The 25707-nt window shown below is 35.8% G+C and overlaps 1 protein-coding gene across 2 annotated transcripts in view; it reads left to right on the plus strand.

The window, feature by feature from the left end:
• SPOCK3 (SPARC (osteonectin), cwcv and kazal like domains proteoglycan 3) overlaps positions 1–25707 on the plus strand; it is a 157460-nt gene that overhangs the window by 110419 nt on the left and 21334 nt on the right. For both annotated transcript variants that reach the window (XM_062492856.1, XM_062492858.1), the window contains one exon: positions 1040–1154. In XM_062492856.1, coding sequence (XP_062348840.1) covers positions 1040–1154 — 115 coding nt within the window. The remainder of the gene's footprint in view (positions 1–1039; positions 1155–25707) is intronic.

Here is a 25707-nt window from a genome sequence, read left to right on the forward strand (position 1 = left end):
GAATCATATAATGGAACTGCTTTACAGTGAAGTTATGTACCCCAACAATGTATGACTCAGGGAATAAGAGACAAAATCTGGTGAGATTGTTCTGAAGTGTTGTGATACATAGAAAACACTCAATATTTTTGTTACTTGGACAGGTTTTCTGACTCATATGCTTCTGTGTCCTTTATCTATTTAATGAGACATTTGGCATTGAGACATTTTTTTCAAACATGAAGTGTTCTCCATAACAGTATTTCTTTTTTCACTCTTTGAAAAAGCTCTTTGTATATGCTCCCCTCCCCCTTGATTTTTTTGTTTGTTTTTCCTGATAATACATTGACAAAACATCCCAGAGAAAGGTCTCTATGCAAAGAACTGTTTTATTGGAAGAAAAGTTCAGTTTTTCACTAAGAGTGACAATGTTTACAGTGATAGTATTTTCTCTGTATGTTGTTTTTATTTACATTATTTTTATATGCTTGAAACAACAATTTTGTTTCTCAGATATAGTTAGCTTTTATGTGGTTTCTGGATTGGAGCTGTAAGTACACAGATGACAACCTCAGAAATTAATTATTTCTGTATCAGGAAAGATAGTCACTATGCAGATTTACATTAGGTATGGCTTTTCATTTTATTCATTAATGCATTTTTACCAGGATACTGTCATCTTAAAGATAGAAATTCAGTCTAAATTCTACAAAAATTGACTGTTTATTGCTTCCTATCAATAATTAATGTTGTTTATTTGCTCACAGAATACAGATAAAACCAATGCAGTCTACTTCCATTTAGCACGGATATTCAAATCAGTCTCACACCACAAGTGCATGAGTTGAATCTGAAACTGTAGCCAAGTTAGGAACCAAAAAACTTTCTTTAATCTGATTTTTTAATGAAAGTAGCATATACTGCAGAAGACTTTTCTTCGCACATGTATGCAAAGATTTAAGCATTTCATGAAAGATTGCTTCAAATTTCATAGAACTTAGAAGATTTTTTTTTAATAAGATATGTTTTTGCTAATAATAGTCATTCTGTCTCCTTACAGTGCAAATTAGACTATCAAGCCTGTGTCTCAGGAAAACAAATTTCAGTGAAATGTGAAGGACGTTGCCCTTGCCCTTCTGACAAATCCACAAATGCAGGCAGAAATGACAGGAGAGGTGAGTGATGGTAATTTGTGAAATATTTTTAATATTCATTTCCAGAAAGAAGGAAGATTTTGCACACAGAATATTAAAGTTATCAGAAACATTCATTATTCTTTAATAAAACCAGCTTTATTTTGTTCTTTGGTTCTCTAAGGTTGTTTCTTTGCCAGGGTTTAGAAATTGTACCTACAGTAAAATACCATGGTATTTTTCAAATGAGCTATTGTAGTATGAGTTATTGCTGTTCTTTTTTTCATTTGCTGTTTAATACTCCTTGAGATGCTTATAAGTGTATTTAGGACAAGAAAGGAATTCCTTGCTCATCAGTGTTTTCAGTTGAATATTCAAGAAAACAAGGTGTGATGGAAAGGAAGGACACTTAGAAGTCATTGTTGGTCATAGTAGCAAGCAGTTGAGCTGTAGAACTGTTCGTAATGGCTGTATTATGTGATTGAGTTCATTTGAAAAGTGCTTGATCAGAGTAAATCAGCTTGTTTTTGGACCATGAATGAGATTATGCTGCTGGAAAGCAAAGTTGCTTTGCAGTGCTTCTTAGCCACTGGTGCAGTTGGAACTAACTGGGGAGATAAAATGGAGGCTAAGCATATTTGTATTCCAGTGGCTCCCAGGTGATTATGAAAGGTGGTTGTTAAACAAAACATGATACTGTCTTTGGTGCTTCTGAAGAGAGAGCTGTCATGAGGTTTGATGCTACCATGGACCTGAATCTGTCAAGAAAGGCATGGTTGGAGGTCTGCAATTTTAAAATTTCTTTAGACTGATCTCTGTTAGATGCATTGTTCTGTTCTTTTTGTATAATAACACTTTGAATAGAATAAAATACTTTGAAAATACAGCAAAATTAGTTTCAAATATGATTTTTTTTCCCCTGTAGCAACCTTAAAACAATAAATGAAACAAATATTGTATTCCTGCATTAGGCTCATTTCATTATAGTTTGAAGCACTGTTCCAGATTTATTGTGCATGATAGTCTTACTTTCCATTACAAGCTGTAGCTACTGCCAAAACTATGTTTTTTCCTAGTTCAAGAAACAAATTAATGTTCTTTTAACAATGGATGAAAATGACCACTATAAAGATTAAACTGTGTGCAGGCATACAAGTCAATTAAAAAACTGCTCTGAAACACTTCTTTAGGTCCCTTTTTTCATCTTTGTCAATATAATTGATTGTGTAATTAAATATTAATTGAATATAGGTAATTAAATACTCCCTGTGCTGTAACCCCTCTGCAAAATGATAATCTTGACGTTTTTTAAAGCATTAATTGACAATTTCATGTAGTATCTTGAAAATAAATAGATAAATATGTTATTTTCTCACACTGTTGAATGAAATGAAAAGTACTGGAAGACCCAGCATCATGTGGCTAATGCAGCCCCTTTGATAAGATATACAGTGAGTAATCTTAATGTGGTTGCAGCATCTTCTAGCAATAGTTTCTGTATCTCCAGAATGGATATGTGAATATTTGCCTAACAGTGGGCACAAAGTGAAATTAAGATAATGAGGCGAAAAGAATCTCTCTGTGAGTAGTGGGTCTACCATTCTCTGTTGTGAGTCTTTTAATATGCTATCATTGCCCTTAATTTTTACCAAAATAAGATGAGCGTTTTCTCTCCTGGCAGCTGTTTTGCCTGATGCAGTTATTTTTGTACCCGTGTGTGTTCTTTCAAGCATATTTAATTTTTCATACTCCTGTGCTAAAATGCTGAAAAAAATCTGGAGACAATTTTTTTGCTTCAAATACTGGAATTTTTTAAAATTAAGAATGAACTCTTCTTGATTATTTAAGTTGCCAAGGAGTCAAGATTACTTGTGCCTGATTATGTAAAAGAGAAGGAATAAAGGTCTCATGGGTATAGGAATTAACACTAATCCTATCTTGACAGATTGTCAGAGCAAGCAAAATACAGGGCTTTTCCAAATGCTACATTTTGTTGCAATATTGAAATTTTTTAATACATTTTCTTTACCAGGCCAAAAGCCAGGAAGCTTGAGAAACATGAGAGTGAGCAGAGTATCATTAGTGAAATTTCAGCTTTTATTGTGACAGAATACAAAATTTCTTACAACAGAAATTCTTCTAACAAAAGTTACAAAAAAATACAGTTTTTGTCTTTAAATGGAGCTCTGTAAAGTGTTGTGGTGCTTGAATTTGTTGATCTTTGAGATCTTTTCCAAATTCAATGTTTCTGTGGTTCCATGATTCTAACATGCATATACATATGTCAGTTGCGTACAAATTTGATGAAGCCAAATAGGCAAAGTAAGGTTACTATTCCTTTTTCAGGGATAATTTAAGTAAGGGTTTCCTAAAATACATCCTCTGCCTGGGCTGTTTAGGACAATTGTTCATCTTTTCAGATTGAAATTACTAATTTTTCTGGGGTGAATCTGGAGAGCAAACTATGCCTATGAACTTTCCTGAAATAGTCTTGGTGTTGATCCCTATACTCCTTTGGAAAGCAAAATTAAACCACTATTCAGAAGAACAGATTTTCTTCTTAAAATATATGTGAACTGAATAATGAAATCATAGGGTAGTGAAATCATAGGGTCCTTTTAGTTGGAAGTCAACTATGAAGTTTGTCTAATCCTTATCTCTGATGAATGCATGAAGCAGGTGAGGGGATTCAAGCTTTTATAAAGGCTGTCTCATTTTAATGATACTTTAGAAACATTGAACCCTGTTGATGTGCAGGGTCTCTTAGGTTAAATCTATAAATGAAAGGGCTAAGACCTTGATTTGGCTCTAGATGTGTAAGTTGTTAAGAAAAACAGAAGTTACAAGCAAAGAAAACCCCAAACCCCACAACAAAAAGCCTATAATAAAATAAAAATATTTTTCCATTTTTGTCTTGAATATAATTTAGATAAAGCAATGGATATCATATAAGCCATAAACTACAATAGGTACTCCAGTAATTTTTAAAAAGAGACAGAAAAGACAAGTTTACAAATGAGAGAGAAACATCAGCAGAGCCTTAGAGGCAGTATTAGGGGAACATAAAGTTAGAAATAAATAAATACGGGGAGTACAGTTGAGGGGGAGGGATTTGGAAGTTGTGTAGAAGCACAATGAGAAGAGGTAAAGCAGAATTAATGGGAACCAGTACCACTTGTGACAGAGGTGTTAAATAAGAGACAGGTGAGGAAGCATCTTGTTTTCCAGGCATGGTCATTGCCTCATGTCCTGCTTTTTGCCCCAGTCACATTTTCAGGTCAGGATTTGGGGTATCCAGGTCATACTGAGTCACACAGCTGTAAATGAAAGGATTTCATTGAGCTGGAATCTGCAAATCTCTATTTTCCCAAGCACTTCTGAGGCTTTTTTCAGTGCTAATATGGAGCCAGAAGCTAGAAAGGATTCTGTGCACTTTTTTTTTCCCCACAAAACTGAGGAGTCTCTTGTCTCCTTGGCAGTGTCTGGGCACATTTTTTCTTTCAAATAGTGATCATGGTCCTTTTGCTGAGATGTAGTGAGCCCTGTCCCTTGCTTGTCCTGCTTTTCAGTCTGATGGGTAAGAACAAATGCACATGATGCAAAGTGTGAAGTGAAGACCACAGGCCTTTCTGGAGAAATTTTGTCAGCAGATGATTGTATGGGTGACACATCTTAGATATGGTTAAGTACGTTCAAAGGTGTCCAAGAAAAGCCTTCATTGGCAGTTATGTTAAATTTGCTGTTCTCCAGAGTACATACATTGGGAAAGTTTAATTATTCTTAAAACTCTTGACAGAGGGCTTTGTTTTACTTCCCTGTCAAGCTGCACTGACATTCTGTCAAATGTGACTGCCCAGGATCCTGGTCTCTCAAATAGTCTGTTCCAAAGATTTGGCTGTGTGCTACAGCATCCTTCTTGATTATGTCTTTGGTTGTCTTCATCATAGAAATAAGGCTGTGTTTCTGCCCTGACACAGAGTCAAGATTCAGCTGGGACATGCTGTCACAACCAAAAAGCTCAGGGCCAGTTGAAGGCCCTGCAGTTTAAATGGCAAAAACTCTATCACTGTTGATAAAATACTGAATATGTATTTTTAGTAGCTATTGAAATACAAGAATTCAGTCTCAATAATTTTTGATTTTCTAATAAATCCTATGCTAAGAGCTCATTTGATATTTTTCACTAAAATAAGAAATTTCAGCTTATATTCATGGAATTATAAAAGGGCTTCTCTTCCTTTCAGCATCTCAAGAGGACTTTATAGGTAACAAGGAAGCTCTTACAAATGTCATACTATTTGACTCTAAGCTTTTGCCAGAAGGAGGTGAAAAGGCAATATTGCATGCTCAAAGTATTTTCAGTTAGCATATCTGAAAGACTTTAATCACAGAATATGACTGCTCTCTCAGCTGCATCCTGTTTTATACTGAATACTGCTGAATTGTTAATCGCTTTGTAGAGATGGGGGAAAATAACAGTAGGATTAAAGACACTGTGCATACTGGTTTGTTCTGTGTGCATCGGTGCTTGAAAAATAAATAGGGACAAACAACCAAGCAGCACTCTCCCAAATCCTCTGATTTAATTTGCATAGCATCATCTTTTCAATACATTATCTCCACTACTCTTCATATAGTACAGGTTTAGATGCCAAAAAAGAGCTTTTGTTTTGTTTACGTTCAAAGAGAACAATGACTGGTTTCCAGAATTCACAAATAAAGAGATTGGGGGCCAAGAATACCGCTTGTGTTAATTCCTTAATCTCTACTTGGTATTTCTGCCTGTCAGTGAAATACTACTGTTTTGTAATTCCCTATTTCTCTTTTGAAAAAGTAACTACAGGACATCAGTAGAATAAAACTCCATGTTCAAAGAAACATGTGCTAGGCCAATTAGGCCTGATATCAGTGACCAGTTATGGGGTAGCCAGAAAAAGCCATTTGCAGGAGACAGTGAGCAAAATTCCCACCTGTAAGTTGAAGTGGTTCACACTGTGTGGTCAAGGATAAAATTTAGCTTTCAAACTTGAAATATGACAGAAAATAACCCACCAAAGAAAATTGCTGTTATATTATAATGCTGTATGGGGTCTATTTACAGATATGGTAGTATGTTCTACTAAAATACATAGCTTTTACTTTTCAATCTTAATGCTATTCATCTTAGATCCGTATTGGTCCAAGCATACAAGCTATTGTTTTTCACCTTTTTTACTTCGTTACACACATGCACAGTAATGGTGAGCTGTAAGTACACGTTATGTATAATTTGAAGCTGTTTGAAGATAGAGTGAAAATTGATGCATTGTGGATTTTTATGCTTTGATATTTGGTCAGCCTGATTCATTAAGAATGTCCTTTTTTTCTCTGTTGTATATAAGGTGAATGATAGACCATTTTTTGTTTGATCTTTAATAAGATCAAGTAAATAAAATAATATTGTTTTACCAGCTTTTTAGATTTACCAAATTTTAGAGCTTTACTAGGTATTTTGTAAATGGCAGGTTATTTCTGGGATAGCGGACTAATAATCTTCGCAACAATTCATTTGTATATGTAAATTATTTCCTTATCTATGATAGAAAGCTTTGATTTGGTAGCACAAAAATACTGTGTTACCGTATTTGTAAAAGGCATTTATTTAGGATTCATTACTGTGTTTGTGTAATAACAGAAACTCAGTGGAACTAATTTGATTGGCTGTTTCTTCAATCCTAAGATAATTTTTTTGCATGAGTCTCTTAAATATTTTAACTGAATATCTTTTTTTTTTTTCTCAAGTGAAACTGAGACAAGTAAAATTGTCAGCAGTATCTTTTTTTCATTAATCAAGCTGCATGCTAAGACTTTCTAAAAAGAGACTTGTCCATCATAATTAGTAGTAATGTAATGCAATGTGATTAATAGCAATCTAATGTGGTTTAGAATGACAGAGAATGTGTTTGGGATGAGAGTGATTTGACTTGCTTGCCCACAGTCCCTGGTTCCCTGGTCAACTAGCCTAGTCTTAGCCAGATACCTGGGCTTCCTTCCTCTGGAAGCTGGGAAAGATTGGAAAGGAGCCTTCTGGGCTGCTTGCCTGGTATTGTCCATGTGTGATGTGGAAGTGATGAGGAGCCTGTGTTGTGTTTGAAGGACTGGAGAAATGGAGATGCATCTGTGTAAGATGCTTTTAGGCTCTAAAAGTGATTCGGTTTTGCTCCAGATGCCTGTTTCTCCTATAATTTCAAACTCTCCTGCATGAAATTTTGTGTGTTCACCTCGTTTAAAACACCTTTATAATTTGAAAAGGATAACTAGAATTGGTTAGTATACTGGTCGATGACCTTTTGGCTAAAAATTTTTTGCTTTTTCCTTCTGTTCTTACAGGGATTAGAATATTTGGGAACAAGTGTTAGAAGTATGTGTTGTATAGAAAAGAAGTGGCATCACAAATGCAGGTAGAGCAATGAGGTAGAGACATTTTAGTAAAAAGAATGCTATTAAATTCAGATCAGGGTGGAGCTGATACTGTAAAAAATGTGTAAAGGTAAAATGTGCTTGAGCAGTGATCTATATTTTTTATATTCTCTACAATTAAGTCATAATTGCAGAATGAATTAAAATTTGATTGAGCTTGACTGTTGTAAGGAACAAGTGAAGGATTAAGGAAGGTTGTCCATTTCATAATAATACTGTTTATGTAAAAAAAGCTGGAGTATATATGCTGTGTTTCTGAAAAATAATCCCCATAACACTGCAGAACATACTTGAGAATGCTTTGAAGAACATTTTATTGTTTCCAAGATGAAGTGTAATGCTAAGAAAGTATTGTTAGCGGAGTGCTTGTTGTCAGTATTGCAAAGAGCTATGACACTAAAGGGAAGATGAGAATATTACATACCCATCACTGGAAACAGCTCTTTGTTCAAAGTTCCAAGCACCTTTGCAACAGCTATCTTCTCTAGAACGACCTTGTATTTGTTTTTCCTTTGGCCTGTTTATTTCCAAGTCATTCCACTTTTTTGGCTGCTTTTGGGTACGCAAATATATAGAGTTTTGTCAAATCCCAGTATGTATGTCACATCCACAAATTTACTTTTAAATGGAAAATTCCTAAGGTCTCAATGCTGTGGAAAGCACTTCTGTTCTACCATGGTAGACTGCACTTGGAGAATTTGCTTCTCATGCTCCTTGCTACCAGCAGGTGATTGTTGAACTAGCAGATCTGGCCTTGTGTTAAAAATAGCTGTGTAATACAGCTCTTGATTTCTAAAATAATGTCAGTGTTGCATCTCTACTCACTGTGTGAGTACTATTATCGCAGGACACCGAGGACATGTATGTCCTGTGCAAGTTGTGGCTTAGAAAACAGGTGTGCATCTTTGAGGAGCTGGGAACAGCATGGGACTCCTTGTCCATCCTGTGTGTAGGGAGCAATTCAGGATGAACTTCCCAAACTCCATCGCAAGCAAAGCTAGCTTAGGTTCACTATAATTTGTGGGAGTGAGCGTATGCACATGGGGTGAATGCTGAGAATGAATTGCTTTTTTTGTAATCCTTGATTTCTGTGGGGTTGTTCCAACACTCAGGGCCATTTATACATTGGTTCTTTTTAGGTAAAGACTCACTGTATGCAAGATGAGTAATCAGTCATTCAGAGTTGTATTCTGACTACTATGAAGTATTCATATACTTTTCACAGGGGAGAAGATTGTTCTATAGGAGGTTGCTTTAAAATGATTTATTATGAAAATTTTGATCAGCTTGATTGATTTCTTTACTTCCTTTCCCCTTGTGTTTTAGTAGTAGAGGAAGCCCCAATGAACCCAAAGGTGAATATGCCTTTAAAGGTGAAAAAGTTATCTACAGGGTATTAGGCTGTGGTTTTGTGTGTGCTCCTGCAATTTTAAGAGAGTTAGGCAAGCTGTTACGGTGAAAGAAGATAATTAATGTTGTTTTCGTTTTAGGTTTTATAATCATTAATTTTAACTTAGATCTTGAAACAATTCATGAACAAATTCTGTTCTAGAGTCCCCAAAACATGCAAATTAATTTGAAAGCTTAGTCTGTGTAGCACAGCAAATTCATTGAACGATTTTAGGTAGTCATAAGAGCATGCTTATTTAGGATATATTCATTATCTTCTTTTGCTCTTTGCCAACCAGCTTCCATGGATTATAAAGCAGAAGCTTAAATATAGTCCAGCACATTAAAATGGTGCTGCATTCGATTATAATGGCTATAATTGCCTTAATTATGTAAATGAAGGGGCCTTGCCAATCTTATGGTACATTAAAGGCTTTACAAGTGTGTCACAGTAGTAGTATTAAGAATAAATAACCAGAGAGATACAGATCATATGTTAAATATCTGGATCAGCATTATCCTTCTGCTTATGCCATGTACAAATAAGCTAAGGATACCTTTAAGTTTGTGTCTCAATTACTAATGTGATGATAATTTTTTTTTTTTACTTTTACTGTTTTTATACCATCAATCTGCAGTAATATTTTAAAGTCTTTTATTACTCAACAGTGGAAGATAACTGCTAGAAAAATCAGATATTTTTGTAAATCAGGTAATTACTTAATTTGCTCCTCCTTCTTATTTATTGAAGATAAAATTGTAGTGCTAATTGGATAACCTAATTCTGAATTATTTTTTCTGTAAGTATTTCAGTTTGTTGAACAGTGAAGCTACTTGAGATCTTTAGAAAGCTCAGGAATGGACTGATGATGGTTCAGTAGTGTTCTGAAGGTGGATCAGTGAGATTCATGGAGTCCTCTTCAAGCAGGATGTAAGCTGAGTGGTATTTAAAGAACATGTGATAACCTTTCAGCAACCACTTCTCAATAATATTAATTGAGTCTTTAGTACTTCAGTATTCTACTTGCTTTAGTACTTCAACTGTGCTCTCTGTGCTCCCTCTTTAATAGTTGCAGTATTACTTTTCTGAAATGACTGTTCTAATAGCTGCCAGAATTTTAGTATTTTCTTTAAAATATCAAACTCCTTTAGAAGTCAGAGATTGAAATGTCTGTTTTTGGCATCTATTGCTGATGTTTCTACATCTGCTACACTGAAATTGACAGAAATTAGTTAATATTCTGGTAATGTGGTGGCCCTTTCAATTTTTTTTAACATACATATTTTATCTCATTTATTCTTTAAACTTGTCCTGTCGTGGTAACTAGTTTCTACTTGAGCTAATTGTAAGCAAATATTCCAGTGACTTGTTATGTGAGGAAAAAGTTTACTTGGTATCACAAAATCCTCTTTCTTTCAATAGTAGATGTATAATCAGTTCTTACACATAAAAGTAGTTTTCTCTAAAAAACAATCTTTCTCACCTCTCCTGAGCATACAGACAGAACAGTATTGATTTATTGTTTCACATTTGCTTTCCTTGCATAAATGTTTGAACACTCTTTCACAGTTGAGAATCATTGTTCTCTTGGTTGGTGTAAATTTTTGAGGCACCACTGAACATTTTAATGTGGTTGTGTGTATTCAGCGATACTCTGAAAAGTTCTGTCTGCATTGAAGGTATGATGACACCAAGTCATGTTCACATCACTCATTTCTAGCTGTGATAATTCCTAAAAGTTTGAAATGATGAAGAAGTGTTAGAAAAACATTTGACAGTATTTGAAGAAAGTTATTCAACAATAACTTTCCAGGAAAATTCTTACAAGTTTCTGGGTGTCTTTAAGCAAGAGAAAGGTGTATTTTCAACACCTGCCCTCCCTCCTTATTTTGCATGCAAAATAGTCCTGCTACCTTTGAGTTTTTATGTAGGTTACTTCAGCTTTACTCAGAGTCTTGGTAAGAATATGTACTAGTGTCAGCATGGTCTAAATCTATTTCAATGAATATGTTTTCATGTCTTGAATGTTTTTACTGCCAAGAAGGCAGGTTTTGTATTTGTAAATATAGATTTATTTGGTATTCTTGATGAATCAGCAATATGAAAACATGTTTTAATAAAATTATTAGATCAATTCCTTGTGCCTCAAAGTATAGTAATTACCCAACTGTGTTGCTTTTTATCTTCATCACAAAACACAATACTTACTTTTTTATATATCTTTATTTTATATCACAGATGCAGATTACTTTACATGTCAGAAATTCTCTAAATAAAACATTAAAGTCATTACAGAAAATGAAAAAGCAAACTTCTTTCCTGAAGGCACCATGATCCATGAAATTATCTGTGGCATCTGTTTTAATTGTTGTGCTGATACTGCAACCTCAAGTGCTACAGCCACCTCACGTGTAGGCAATCAGCACTCATTCAGTTTTGTCAAATGGTTAAGCTTTGGCTCATTAGCATGGTGGCACCTTTAAAACTTAACTACCCCCTAAAATTAAATGGCTTTGTACTGTGATATGCTAGTACTGAAGTATGTTTTTTTTTTAGGGAAAATCCCAGCAAACAAATCTTCTATTTACCATTTCTAAGAGTACAAGTTGTAAGAAATCCTGGATTGATTAATCTTCAGTAGTAATTCCTGTCAATCTTTTTTGAATTATTTATCCTCTTTTCAGTAGAGTTTTGTTAGAATACTGAGAACAGTAGTAGAGCACAAAACATTTTAAAAGAGATTTTTAACAGCCAGTTTAAGTGGAAACTAAGTAATTAAGAAAGTTTTGTTCTGTTTGGTCCCTTCAGCAGGATTATCTCCAATTCAAGTGTGGTTGCAGGTTTTAAGAAAGTTTACTATAACTCGTAGGAATCGGACTTTTTTGGTCTAGTTTTCTTTTAAGGTCAGTACTAGAAGCTGATGAAGCTCTGTAGTATTTCTGTATATACACTTTAAGAGGATTAAAAGATATGTTGAAGATAGAGGTCACTAAATTGCTGGTATTATGTAGTTACCTTCTTTCTAAAGGTTTAGCTTCGGGGAAGGAATACGAAGAGTGTATAATTTTAGCAAAGTGAACAAAATACTACTGCGGCTCCGAAAAACAGAAAATAGTAATACTTTCTGGTTTCGTGTTTCACCCTGTTTAAATCTACTAAAGAGGAAATAAAAGAGAGTTTGGATATCCATGTCAGTTTGGTTTCTGACTGTTTAATTGAGCACTGAATCATAACTAGACTTCATAGCCAACAGGATACATAACATTAGGAAAGAAAGTTTAATAGAAAATTACTACAGATTGGAATAATTTAGAAGAGTTGTCCATAAGCATTAAAGATTACTGATTGAGATCTTAAAAGTGTTTCTTCTGAGTCAAAAGCTGACAATAGTCAGCAGCATATAGTGTGTCAGGGCTAAAGGATGCAGAGAATTGTCAAGAGACGAGCATTTGTGAAAATTTTTTGCTTAGGAAAAGAAAGCTAGACATCAGTGCAGTTATCCACAAGGTTATTGTGTACACATGTTTATTTCCTGATGCCTCTAGAATTTCATTCACTAGGGTTAAAGGTAGATTTTGTAATGCAAGCACTGATTTACCATGTCCATAGTTCATCCAGATGGTCTTTTAATTACTAGTGAGAGCTCTCACTGACCGTAAGGATGAGCAGCCTGCACGTGTTACAGCCAGCACCTCTGTAGTGTTCATTTGTGGGCAACATGAATCTTGTCATGTAAGATGCCAGTGTCTCAGGATGTTTTTTCTGCATTGCATGAAATGCATTGCAATGCATTTCCTGCATTGTTAGAAGTTCATTGATGTCAGTGAGTGATGCCAGGAAACTGATTTCTTTAGCTTCTTGAAAAAGGTTATCAGCAGTGGCAGGAAAGTAGCACTCAGTACAGAGTAAATATAGTAATTCAGGTTTCCAGCTGAAGTATATTCCCTTTCCAGAGAACATCTGATTTTCTTACGTTGAAGAACTATATATTACTACTCTCTTTTTCCCTCTCTCTAGGCCACTTGATACTATTTTTGCACATATAAGTCAAAGGCATTAGTCCTTGTAAGTTTGGAGAGGAGAGTTAGAGTGAATGATAAGTAGTTAGTTACTCATTTATCTTAAATTGTTTCATTTGCTATTTTAGTTTGAAATTAATTCAGTTTTTTGCATAAGTGATACCCGGTGTCATAAAGATTTCTCCTTTTTTCTTTTAAATCTATTTCCAAATTCCTCCAGTGTATTGGGAGAGATATAAAATCAGTTGTGTTTTGTAAGAACAGACTTGGATATGACAAAGGGGTCAGGCTTTTGACTTACTCTATTTCTCTTTTCAAAATCAGAAACAAATATAGGAATAAGCTTGGAGGTGGGGGAGAGGTGGAGGTGGAAAACCTTGCTTACCGTAAAAGAAGCAAGAAGGGAACATCTTTTTTCCTGAAATAATCTGTGCAACTAGGGAATCTGAATAAAGATCCAGTAAATGTAGAATTAAATTTTACCATCACTTGAATTGATTTATGTTAAGTTGTTTCAAATTATCAGTAAAATACTTCTGCTATCAAACTTTTACCAGGCTGCACACCAGTATTACAGAATCACAGACAAGCAGTATGGTTGAGTTTGAAAGTGATCTCTGGAAGTGCTCTTGCTCCATCTCCCTCATCAAGAGGGGCCACCTAGAAGAGGTTGCTCAAGACTGTGTTTAGACAGCTTTAAAATGTCTCTGAGGATGGAACCTCTACAACCTCTCTGGACAATTCAGTCACTCTCACAGCAAACAACTCTTTCCTCATGTTTAGCACAAATTTCCTGTTTCACTTTGTGCCCATTGCTTCTTGCCCTGTCAGTGGGAACCACTGAATAGAGCCTGGTTCCTTTTTTTTATATCCTCCCTCCAGGTATTTATTCACATTTATAAGATCCCATTGTTTTCTTCTCCAGCTAAAATGATCCAAGCACTTTCAACATTTCATCATATGAAGTTCTTTTGATCAACAAAATGTAAAACAAAAAAGTCCTCATTATAATTAGCTAACCAAAATTGTCTGTCATAATAGAACCTCATGAGTGATTTTTGTTGCTTTCAGTGGCAATTAGTGAGACAATTTTGGTTAGCTGTGAAGACCTGTGAAATAGAGTGAGTTTTTAAAATGGTCTGAGAACTATAGCATGTGTATGTATATTAATGAATACGGTACTTGCTTCTTTGTGCAAATGCATGTTCTCCTTTTTTAGCCAAAATATAGAGAAATAAATGCAGTCTGATTTAATGTGTTTCAGGAGCAATTTGAGAAATGTGTAGCTTAACATATAGCATAGCATGAAATACAGTCACGAAAATGTGACTTAAAGGTCAAAATATATTTATCACAAAAAATTATTTGTCATTTTAAAGTGGTGATGTAAATCCATACATTTCCTAGCTAACTTTGTGCAGTTTACAGTGATTCTAGATTTATATGCTAATCTACGTTAAGAGAAATCTCTTAGAAAACATTATTGTTTGCCTACATGCACACACAATGCAGATGTTATAATACTTCATATATACATATGAATCATATTTTATATGTCTGTATGAAGCACCTAGAGTATTGAAACTAATCTGTGAAACCGAGTGGTTTTTTTTTTGTAAGGTTACTTACTCATGTACAAGATACACTGAAAACTATGACCAGTTGTAGTAGTCTAGAAACCCAACATATTTTACACAACATGAACTCATAAAAAGTGTTTGCAAATCACAAAGCCTACAAAACAGCCTTTGCTTTCCGTCTGCTTCAGGCACCGTAATGTAATGTTCAATTCAATCTGAAATAAACATTTTAGTAATGATTTATTCTTGACATTTGGACAAAGGACACAAGGAGCCTTGGAAGTAATTTTTAAATTCCCAGCTATATAGATTTATATGTAGAAGCAAGTTAATTATACACAACACAAAGATAAAATTTTACTGAATTTCAGTACCTCAGAGGTCATGGAATAATTGCACAATATACTATTCCTTTTTATCCATTGCTCTACCTCAAAGTGAGATTTCTTCAGACTGGAAGAATGCCTGTTTTTTGGTTTAAGGACTTCCATAATGGAAATAGAGATGTATATATCCATTAAGAAGGTGTTTGCAAAGGAATTTATGGTGTTGGCATGTGTTTGCTGAGCAACAGGCCCATATGTGCAGATTGCCTGCCCTGCACGTGCTGTGAGTCTGGTGTGTCCCGGAGGCTTGCAGCTTAATGACTTGAAACTTGTATGTGAGAGCTGAACAAGAAATGGTCTGGTCAGAGCTTCTGCTCGTGTTCTAATCTGAATTTCCTTTTGATTTCCAGAGTTTTGGGAAACTTTCCTTCTGATTTTCCAGAGTTCCAGTGTATCATGTGGAGATTAGGTCATTATGTTACATAAATCAAAATGGAATATAAAATCCTTATCAGTCATTATAAATGCTTATTAGTGTTTTTTTGAGTGATGAGAAATTTATTTTGCAATTGAAGCCAAACAGTGTCTGTGAAAACAAAGTACATCTGCCTATTGCAGCCTTTAAAGAAGTCTTTTTTTTGCTATAAGTGTCTCAGTGTTAGCCTGCATTTTCTTATTTTTTTAAAAATTGAATTTACTTTCTCTGTGCAATATCAGGCCATACGAAAAAGGGACATTCTCCTGAATGCAATTTCCTTCTTTCAGTGCTATATGAGAAAAGGGTTGTATGTGGACTCAAAAATTACACATATCTGCATTTTTTGTAGCAACTGGATGAATATCAGTCAACTTAGATTAAAAAGTTCAGCATCTTACCATTCTGCAAAAAATATTTTACATTGTAGTATTTTTCAAAAAATTAATACCTGTTATTTTCTCCAGAAAGAAATCATTCAGTAACAGATAATGATAAAACATATTTTATTACAGAAATATGTGCTGAGTGACAAATACTTGATTTCACAGGAAAGTTCTCAACACCAAAGTGATTAAATGGGACACTTTGATTATGTGTTATACAATGAAATAGAAATAATGTGTGGTTCATTAGTTCTTTACACTTCAAAATGTGAGGGACTGAAAAAAGAAACAGCCTAGAAAGGGGAAAAGGGGAAAAAAGAAAATGTGAATAGCGAGGAGATGGTGATTCTTTAGTTACATCTTTGGTTTGGCAGCATAGTTTTGTGCCTACCAGGCAGGTGCTTGGCTGTCTTGTCTAGACAGAAGAGAGAGAAACTATTTTTTTATGTCTATATTCAGCCATATATTTATGTATGTTCCTGTCTTCTGCTGAAGACATGACCTGTTTTGTATGTGTGTGTGTCTGTGTGTGGGAAATGAGAAACAAGGAAAATCAGATACCTGATATACCTACTTGATGACCTTTCAGAGAGATTTTGGAGAGTTTGTGTGAATTGCTCCCCTGTGGGCCATTACCACTGCCTATATCCTCAGGAAGTTTCTTCTAATTATCATTACTGTTGAGTGACTGAATAATCAGAGGAGCTGTTGCCTGCATCTTCTTCAGAGGTGATCAATGTCACTGTGTTGAAAATGTCATAGTTTCTGTTTCCTTGTTTATTTTTTTTTCTAAGTCTTACCTAACACTTGGGCATTTTTGAACTTTGGGCAGTGACTAGACATTCAGTATTCATTTAATTTATTTTGGTCAGCTGGGTGTTTACATCAGATATTTTACACAGCAGTGTCATGGTGGTAGCAGGAGTTGTTTTGAGTGTTGTTGTACATTGATACTATTTGGTCACAGCTCCCTCCTGCTGACTCCCAATGAGTACCGCTGGGTGCAAATCTAAATTGAGAAAGGCGTGGCTGGAGAGAAGCCCTGTCCAGAGGGAACTGGGTGTGCTGGGTCCTTGGATGCATCCAGAGGAGGAAAGCAAAGCTGGTGACAGGGATAGAAAAATGTACTGTGAGGAGAGGATGAGAATTTTGGGCTTGTCAAGTTTGAAGAGGAGGCTGAAGGGTGACTGAAGGCATTGGTCTCTACAGCTCCCTAAGGAGGTAGAAAGGGAGGTGTTGAGCTCTTCTCCCTGGTATCTAATGATAGGACACATGAGAATGCTTCAGAGCTGCTCCACAGGAGGGTTGGACTGGACATTTGGAATTGTTTTGTTACTGAGAAGGTGGTCAAACATCCTGTCAGTGTTTAAGAGGTATTTGGACAACGCCTTAATAGCACGTGTTGGGTTATGGTCAGCCCTGAACAGGTCAGACAGTTGTACTATTGTAAGTCCCTTCCAAGTGAAATACTATTCTAAGTGAGTAGGCATTATTTTAATTTAATTTTTAAGTTATTATTCCGTTTAGGAGCCTGCCCACTTACTTGCTTGTTTAATAGATTTACCCCAAATAACATAGCTTGAGGCACAAACGGCAAAATTCACACATTTAATTTCTAGTATCTGGAAGATAATAAAAACAAATTCTTTCCTATGTTTTTATACGTTTTGTTCTTCTCAACCTTTACAAGAAATTTAGTTTCTTGTGAAGTTTTAAGCTTTAATGAGTTTTTGGTTTATTTCTATGTTCTGAGTATTAAACAACAGTTTTGATACAATTTTAAATTGCACGTTAAGGGTTCAATGTAATTTTTTTTACGAATTTTTTTTCACAGCTCAGGTTACTGGCTGATTTCAAAATACTAGTTGAAGTTGTACTGAAGTTCTTTTTCTATGGAATGTTAAACTACATTACCATAGTGGCAAATGCTGACCATACTGCATCGTGTCCTGCAAAAATTTATTTAGTCATGGCCATCAGCTCTGGGACCTCCAGCATAAGAAGGACATGGACCTGCTGGAGTGAGTCCAGGAGAGGGCCACAAAGGTTCTCAGAAGGGCTGAGGCCCTCAGTTGTTCACCCTGGAGAAGGCTCTGGGAGAGCTTATAACAACCTTCCAGTATCAAAAGGAGGTTACAAGAGAGCAGGATGCTCAAGGCCTTATCCAACCTGGCCTTGAATCTTTCAGGGTTCCACAACCTCCCTGGGCAACCAGTTCCAGTATCTCATCATCCTCACAGGAAGGAATTTCTTCCTGATGTCTAACCTAAATTTCCCCTCTTTCAGCTTGTGCCCGTTACTCCAGTTCCTGATGAAAAGTCCCTCTCCAGCTTCCCTGGAACCTTTCTTGAGATACTGTAAGATTCCTATGAGGTCTCCATACAACCATCTCTTCTCCAGGGGCTCAACAGCCCCAGCTCTCTCAGCCATAGTCATTGGAGAGTTGCTCCAGTCCTCTTTTCAACCTCACGGCCCTCCTCTAGACTTGCTCCATGTCCTTCTTGTGTTGGGGACATTGGAGCTGGATGTGATACTTAGGTGGGATCTCACAAGATCAGAGTAGAGAGGGAAGATAATATTCAGTTTGCTGGCAATGCTCCTTCTAGTGCAGCCCAGGGTTCCCTTGGTTTTCTGGGCTGTGACTGCACCCTGATGGCTCTGGCTGAGCTTTTCATCAGCCACCACTCTGAATTCCTTCTCTGCAGCCCTCCTCCAAGTCCCTTTTCCACTCAGCTTGTAGGTGTGCCTGGCATTGCTGCAACACAAGACCTTGCACTTCACCTTGTTGAACTTTATGAGATAGGTGTGGGCCCACCTGTCAGGTGTGTCAAGGTCCCTCTGGATGCCATCCCTTCCCTCCAGCACATTGACTGTGACTCATAGCCTGGTGCTGTCAGCAAACTTGCTGAAGGTGCACGTGATTCCACTGTCCATGTCACCGACAAAGATGATGAACAGTATCAGCCTCACAATATAATTATTCTCTACATTTAATGACCTTTTAAAATTACACAGTACATCCAGTCTGATAAGACCTCCAGGTATGGCTGTAAATTATAAAAAAGATACTCTCTGCCATGTACAGTATGTTGTAGGATTATGTTATATTTAAATTTTGTCATAGTTACGAACTCTTACCAATCTGTGAGCAGCCCTAGAAACTTAGCAACTTTTGTTTCTAAAACAGAAATTCAGTATAAAATAAGACTAAACTAGTGTTTTTCTCTTTAAGTTGATTACATACTAAGAAATAATCGCAGTGTTGGTTTTTAAAGTAGAAACATCCTAAAGTGTTGATGATGTCCTTTCAATTAATTAATTAGTATATGCAGTCAGCAGCAGGGAAATAAAATCCCAAGTCTGTTCAGGTATTCAAGCAATAGCCTTCAAATTACAACTGTGAAACCAGAAGTTTTGAGGTTTTATGCAGTAGCAGTAAGGGGTTTTCATCTTCGTTGAATGCAAAACTGGTACTGAAATCAGTGACAAAACTTCCACTAAATGGAACCAAAGTTTTTGTTTGTTTCATGAAATATGAGCCGTGCAGAAACTATTAAACTTGTTACACTGCAAGTTAAATTTTTTGGTGGTGGTGCCTGCTGTTGAGTCCAGTACTCTCTGCGCACATTTGCTGTGCCTTAGCTTCACCTTGCTAAATGTGAATTTGCTGTTTGAAAGTTGTTGAGGAACAATATCAACATCTTGAAAGCAAGGCAATGAGCCATGCCAACAGGAAAGCAACAACTTTCTGAGGTCAGCGCAGTGGTAACAAAACACGGGGTTTGACCACAGTGAAATCACATGTGACTGTGAGGGCTTGTATCTTTTAAAACTAGCTAAATAGCCTAGTGATGCAGCTGGCCTTATAGAATAGAATGATCTGGTGGGACTCTGTAGTGCTGTGTTGATTTAATGGTGATCGTTGTTGAAGAAATGAAGAACTTCTGTGTGACCACTGAAATTCAGGTCTCATTGTGATATATTTCTGCATGTTTCTCTGTAGTTATTGATGTGTTTTCAGAAATACAAAATACTTCTAAGAGCATAGCCCAAAATGGGCAGAAGAGAAACATGCATGAAATTCAGTTACAAAAGGAATAACAGCTAGAAAATTATGTTAAGATTCTTTTAACAGAGAACAGAAGAATCTATGTAAGAAATAGGCACAATTTCACACTATAAATGTTTCTTACTGTTCGTACTACGATGTCTTCAAAAGCATTATCAATAGGTATTTCAGTATTTCTTAAAATAATTAAAGTACGGATTTTTTTTCTCACTTTCAAGTCTCAGTTACTGATGCATTATTTTCAGACTCTTGCTGATGTCACTGACAGTTTAAGGACTTCTACAGGTTTTGTAAACAGTGCAAAACAGTGATGGCATTGTTAGGGATGGTAGTTTGGAAGTCTCAGAAGTAGGGGTGAAGAGGCTCACTGATGATGATACTTGGCAGTTCTTTTCAGCTGTAGGCAATGGTGCTGATAATCAGCACAACCAGTTAGTATAAATGCCTTTCATGGCTTATGATTAACAAGTAAAATTATAACTGAATAGATTGCTACCTGGCATCTCTAATTTCCTGTACTCTTTTTGCCTTGAAAGGTTCTTAATCACCATGTGGAAAAACAATGTACATTCTAATTATATATAGATTTTGTCTAAAATGCAACACATTTTCTTGTATAGATTTTCTTCAGCATATAATGCCATCTTTCTTTATACAAGAAGGTTATATTTTTCTTTTAATAGATTGCAAAATTTATTAAATGTAATTTTTCATTGTGAAAAATGTCAACAGAATTGTTTAAACAGTCATCACTTTGTTGATCAGTGCTAGCATTCCTTTCGTCTTCATAGAACCAAGTAGCTGGTCTAGACAGCAGCAAATTGAGGGTGAAATTCTGGCTGTACTGAAGTCAGCAAGAATTTTACTACAGATTTCAATAGTGTAAGGATTTTAAATGAGCTTTGTTCTGTTCTGCTTACACATGGTGCTGATTTGTGCCTTCTGTAAGGAGCTCCTTTTGGAAACTTCTGTACTTGCGAAGTTGACACACAGACAGCACTGCATGCAGGTAGCCAGCAGAAAGACTATGCCTGGAAAAGAATTTTCTGAAACCTATCATGATAGCAAGACTGATCCCTCATGGTGTCTGGTTTGGATCTGATGTTGATTTATTTCATACACATACACATACTCTCTGTGTTAAAGGTTTCCTGTAACACATATGAGGATCACTATTGGTAATGCAAGATTTTTGAATTTAAAATACATATAGAAATAACCACATTAGGAATTGCCAAGTCTAAATATATTCCTATGTCTATGAATATACATATACAGCTCATAAAAATTCCCGGATCTATATCAGACATTCATGAACAATCCATTTAGTGCTGAATGCATAGACTAGCAAAACATTATTGCACTTTGCTAGTGTATTTCATGTGTGCATTTGTAAACCTTTTGGATATTTGTGCCCTAATCATATTTTTTCAAACTCATTAGTTTCTGCATTTCTCCTTACACTTTTGATTAGTGAATTTGTGTGGAGACACAGCTGCAGATTACATTTACTTGACCAGCATTCTGATTTCACTGAGGTGGTGGTAGTGTAGTAGAGGTGCATCACACTGCCTGGTATTTCTGGGCCAGGGGAATTGGGTCCTGCTGTTACATTACTGTATAATGGATGAACTGTCATAGGTTTCTTTAACAGTAGAGAGAGCTTGCCTACCTCTGTTGGCCTTACTTTATAGAAGATACAAATAATTAGTTGAATTCTTCCCTCTTGGTCCTCTTTGAAATGTCTATAAGCAACTCTGCTCTAATGAACAATTCCACACAATTTACAGCAATGTTAGTGATTAAATATTCAAGAAAAACACAGAAGCAAATGGTTAGAGTAAATACAAAATTGGTGAAAGCATCAGATCACAATCTAAATATGAAAAAGTAAATTGCTTCAACACAGCCTTGAATCTGTTAGACTTCAGTGGGATCCAATGTGATGTAAGATTCCTTTATGCCATACACTTGCAGAGCAGATTGTAATTAATTTCTGTTAAAGGGTAGTTGGTCAGCCCACTGTTCAATTCTCCTGCCCTTCCATGCCAGAGAAAAGGTGAAAACCAGTATATAGTCATAATAGGAGGAGCAATGATTTTCTCTCACAACAGAAGGAAAAGTCCATCAGTCCCTTCTAGGTTCTGTGCATGGTTACCTGATGTAATACACTTTTAAAGTCTTTTATCAGGACAGAACATTTCCTGTTTCAGACAATACCTAATTTAAAATGGTGAAATAATGTATACATATTTTAAAACTTACTTCATAACGAGCATTGTTCAGTGATCTTTTTACCTTTGTCTACTATGTTTCAAAGAGTTGCGTACCAAGTGCAAGAAGTCTTTGCAGGTCTCTGTCAGTCATGATCTTGAAGGGAAGAAAATGTCCAGACTTTGTCCCAGAACTGTGAAGTGCTTTTAGGAATCCTTAAAACTGAATTTTGAAAATTGCCATATGTTTGGGTTATGGTTTCCTTAAAACATTTCACTGCTTTTATAGTTTCCATTCCTTTCACCACTAACACAATTTTTAGTCTGTTCCTATTTGATACTTGCCGTATCTTTTATTACATGAAATACTGGATTCAATTGAATATACAGAAATATTTGAAAATTATCTTGGAATATAACACATTACAGTGGAACATCTCTTCACTATCTTCTTTTGTTGTCTGTGTTCATAGCTACACAATTTACAGATTGTTAACATCATTTTCATCCTCAGAAATGAATAGTTTGGAATAACAACATGATGAGAAATGATGGCCAACTCTAGAGGTTAGCAGCAGTTAGCAAAGGAAGCCATATACATTGATTGTCCTTCAGAAAATAAATTAGCTAATTCCAGAACAGGCCTGTGATACTTCTGAGAGACTAAAGAATCAGCATTGTCTTACTTAATTGCAATGTCTTTTTAAGTCCATTTATTTTAAGTTGAAGATAGTAACTTGGCACATAAGTTCTGTGTGTTGTGGTTACTACTGCACTCAGAAATTATTATTATTATATTTAAATGTGGAGTCTTTAAAAAGTGTGAGGACACAAAAAGATCTGATTTATGTTATGAAAATGTAATTTATTGAAATAATTTTGCATTTTATGAAGCATTAATCATGTTCAGAATGTCTGTATGGAACATTAATTTGGGGCAGTAATAATAAGCAGCTGCAATTCTCTGATACGGTATCTGCAGCATTTGTATTAATTATCTCATAGCATAGACTGACTGAAGTAGAAAATTCATTATGTTTAGTTAAATAGTAAGGAAATCAGAATGCTTTTATTTGTTAATTTCAAGGTATTATCTTCCTGAAATCACTGGCCCTAGAGGTAACAGATGGCTCATAAATATCAGCTTATAGAAATAGATATATAAGCATGGATTTTTTTCAGTTTACAGCCTTTATTAAAAAAAAAAAAGCAAACCAGTTCTAACTGTACATCCGGGACGGTAAAAAGATGACTGAAATGACTGTTCCATCCTTTAGTTACAGGTTTGGAGGGATTTTTGTCCTTTTGCCAAATTCATTGGGCACATTTCTTTTTGCCATATGCTACTCTTCCCATTTGTGACAGATGATGCAGAGCTAAAAGTGCTGCTTTATATTGCAGGAATTGTAAGTCACTTGCATGCAATTCTTAGACATTTAGAATTAGCCACATGGGTACTAGCCTTATTCTGGAACCAGGAATTTTCACTCCAAGGAATCAGTTCCTCAGGGCTAAATTCACAAACCTCTGCAGAATGGCAGCCTTGCAGAGCACTGTCACTGAGTAGTTATGTGTGCTATAATGTTCCAGCTTACTATAGCAGATAATGTCTTTAAAGGCAGCACTGAGTTCTGATGGCAGTTTTAGGGTTGCTGTAGTTTCAGAAGACCATTTAAATGCTCATGCTGGAACAGATGCTCAGCATTTCCTGCGCAGCCATATGATAGTACATGATTGGTAGGTAAGGCTTTGAAAGGGCATTGGGCTACATGAGCATCAGCCGTGGGCAGCTCCTAGTAATCCTGCTCACAGCTGATTCAGAATTGCTGCCCTAACCAGCTTTCTGGCTGTCTAGCATTCCTGGACAGATGGGTGCAATCTTCAAGTTACAGCATAAGGAAATGCCCTTGTACTTTTCAGGGAGAACGGTATGGAGCTACAGAGCAGTTGATAGTAGTTCCTTTCAAAGAGGGGTTGTCTCACAAACACTAAGGAACCCTCACATGAATTGCATGATAGTCACAGGACATGAATGACTGGACACTGCCCTGAGCAACCTGATGTAATTAGACCTACTTTTAGCAGAGAGTAAGACTGAACTACTTCTGGAGGTCCCTTTCAACATGTATTATTGTTTGATTCTGTGTATCAAACAATATAATATTTATTTTAATTGCAATGCTTTTGTAAGTCATATGCAGTGATTCTAATATGTTGAAGAAGTTTGAATAGCAAGTCTTGCTTCAGCACACACTGTCTGATCAATTGCCCATCCCACTTGGAGTAATTACTAGTTGACTCTAAAACATGTTTGATGTGTTCCCTGTCCTTAAAGTTTTCTATATGCTCTCTTTATTTATATTTACTTCCTGGTTATTGTATTATATACATGAATTTATGAGTGTAGTTCTGCCTGATTGAATGAGACTGTATGTGCTGAGGAAGATCATCTGCATAGTGTGTGGTGTGTTTCTCGCTTTTTTTTTCCTAAATAATTTTTTTGATCCTTCACTTAGTAAAAGCTATTCCTTGATATACAGTATTGCAATGTGCTCATTATGTCCATGTCCATTCAAATACTTACTAAGTGACAGATAAATTTTTCGTGTCTGTGTTTTCATAAAAAAGAAGCACTATTAAAATAGCTTACTTTCTCTTCTGACAGGAAGCTAAGACTGGTTTAACTATGTTAGGGAATTCAATACATTATGCTAGTGCTAAAACACACTCTGCATGTCTTTACAGCTTTCAGTAACACTATTTTTACTTCATTAATTAGCCTGAGTTGAAAGGCACTCAGGCTGATACAGCATTTTCAATCATAACGTTTACTGTATGCGAAAACAGATTGAACAGTTGGTTCCACCTAACATTTAAATAATATTTATAATAAAGATATATCTGCTTTAAGTACCTATAAATTTTCAGATACCTTCTTTTTTTGCATAGCCATAGCTGTCAGTTTTAGAAGACAGTCTCATTGTTTGAAATGACAGTAGACTCCAGTAACCTTTGAGCTAGTGACTTCGTATTACCTTGTACTAATTCTCTTAATGGCTACTAAAATTGATTGTAATAGCAGAAATGCCTTGCATTGGCATTATGCAAAAACAGAAGTACTTCTTGGCAGGTTCCAAAGTGGATTCATGTGATTTAATATGCATTTTTTGATTACTGTGTAACCTTCTGTGACCTTTACTGTCTGTCTTTCACCATTAAAGATTCATCTCCCAGTCTATCAGGTGAAATAATAGTCTGAATAGGTCTGAATTACCTCATCTTAACCTATTTTAAATCAGTACAGACAAATTTGCACAATAATTTCACTACTCTGTATCTTTACAAGCTCATCACCGGGATGAAAATTTCCTAAACATTTTTTAGTATGTATCAACTAATTAATATAATTTTTCATCATACAGTATAACCTCAAGCAAGCATGTTTCAATGGCAAATAGCATTCTAGTGAATGGATTGTTAGGTTGATCATCTCTGTTACAGAACATGAAGTTAAACATGAATATGCTATCTCATTCCTGATAGGCTCGGCCTTGGCCAGCAGTCAGTCTGTCCTGGAGCCAGCTGAAATCAGCTCTTCTAGACACGGAGGAAGCTTCTGGCAACTTCTCACAAAAGCCACCCCTGTAGCCTCCTACTACCAAAACCTGGCCAAACAAA

This window comes from Cinclus cinclus, chromosome 5 (genome assembly GCF_963662255.1).
Source record: "Cinclus cinclus chromosome 5, bCinCin1.1, whole genome shotgun sequence".
Taxonomy (NCBI): Eukaryota; Metazoa; Chordata; class Aves; order Passeriformes; family Cinclidae; genus Cinclus; species Cinclus cinclus.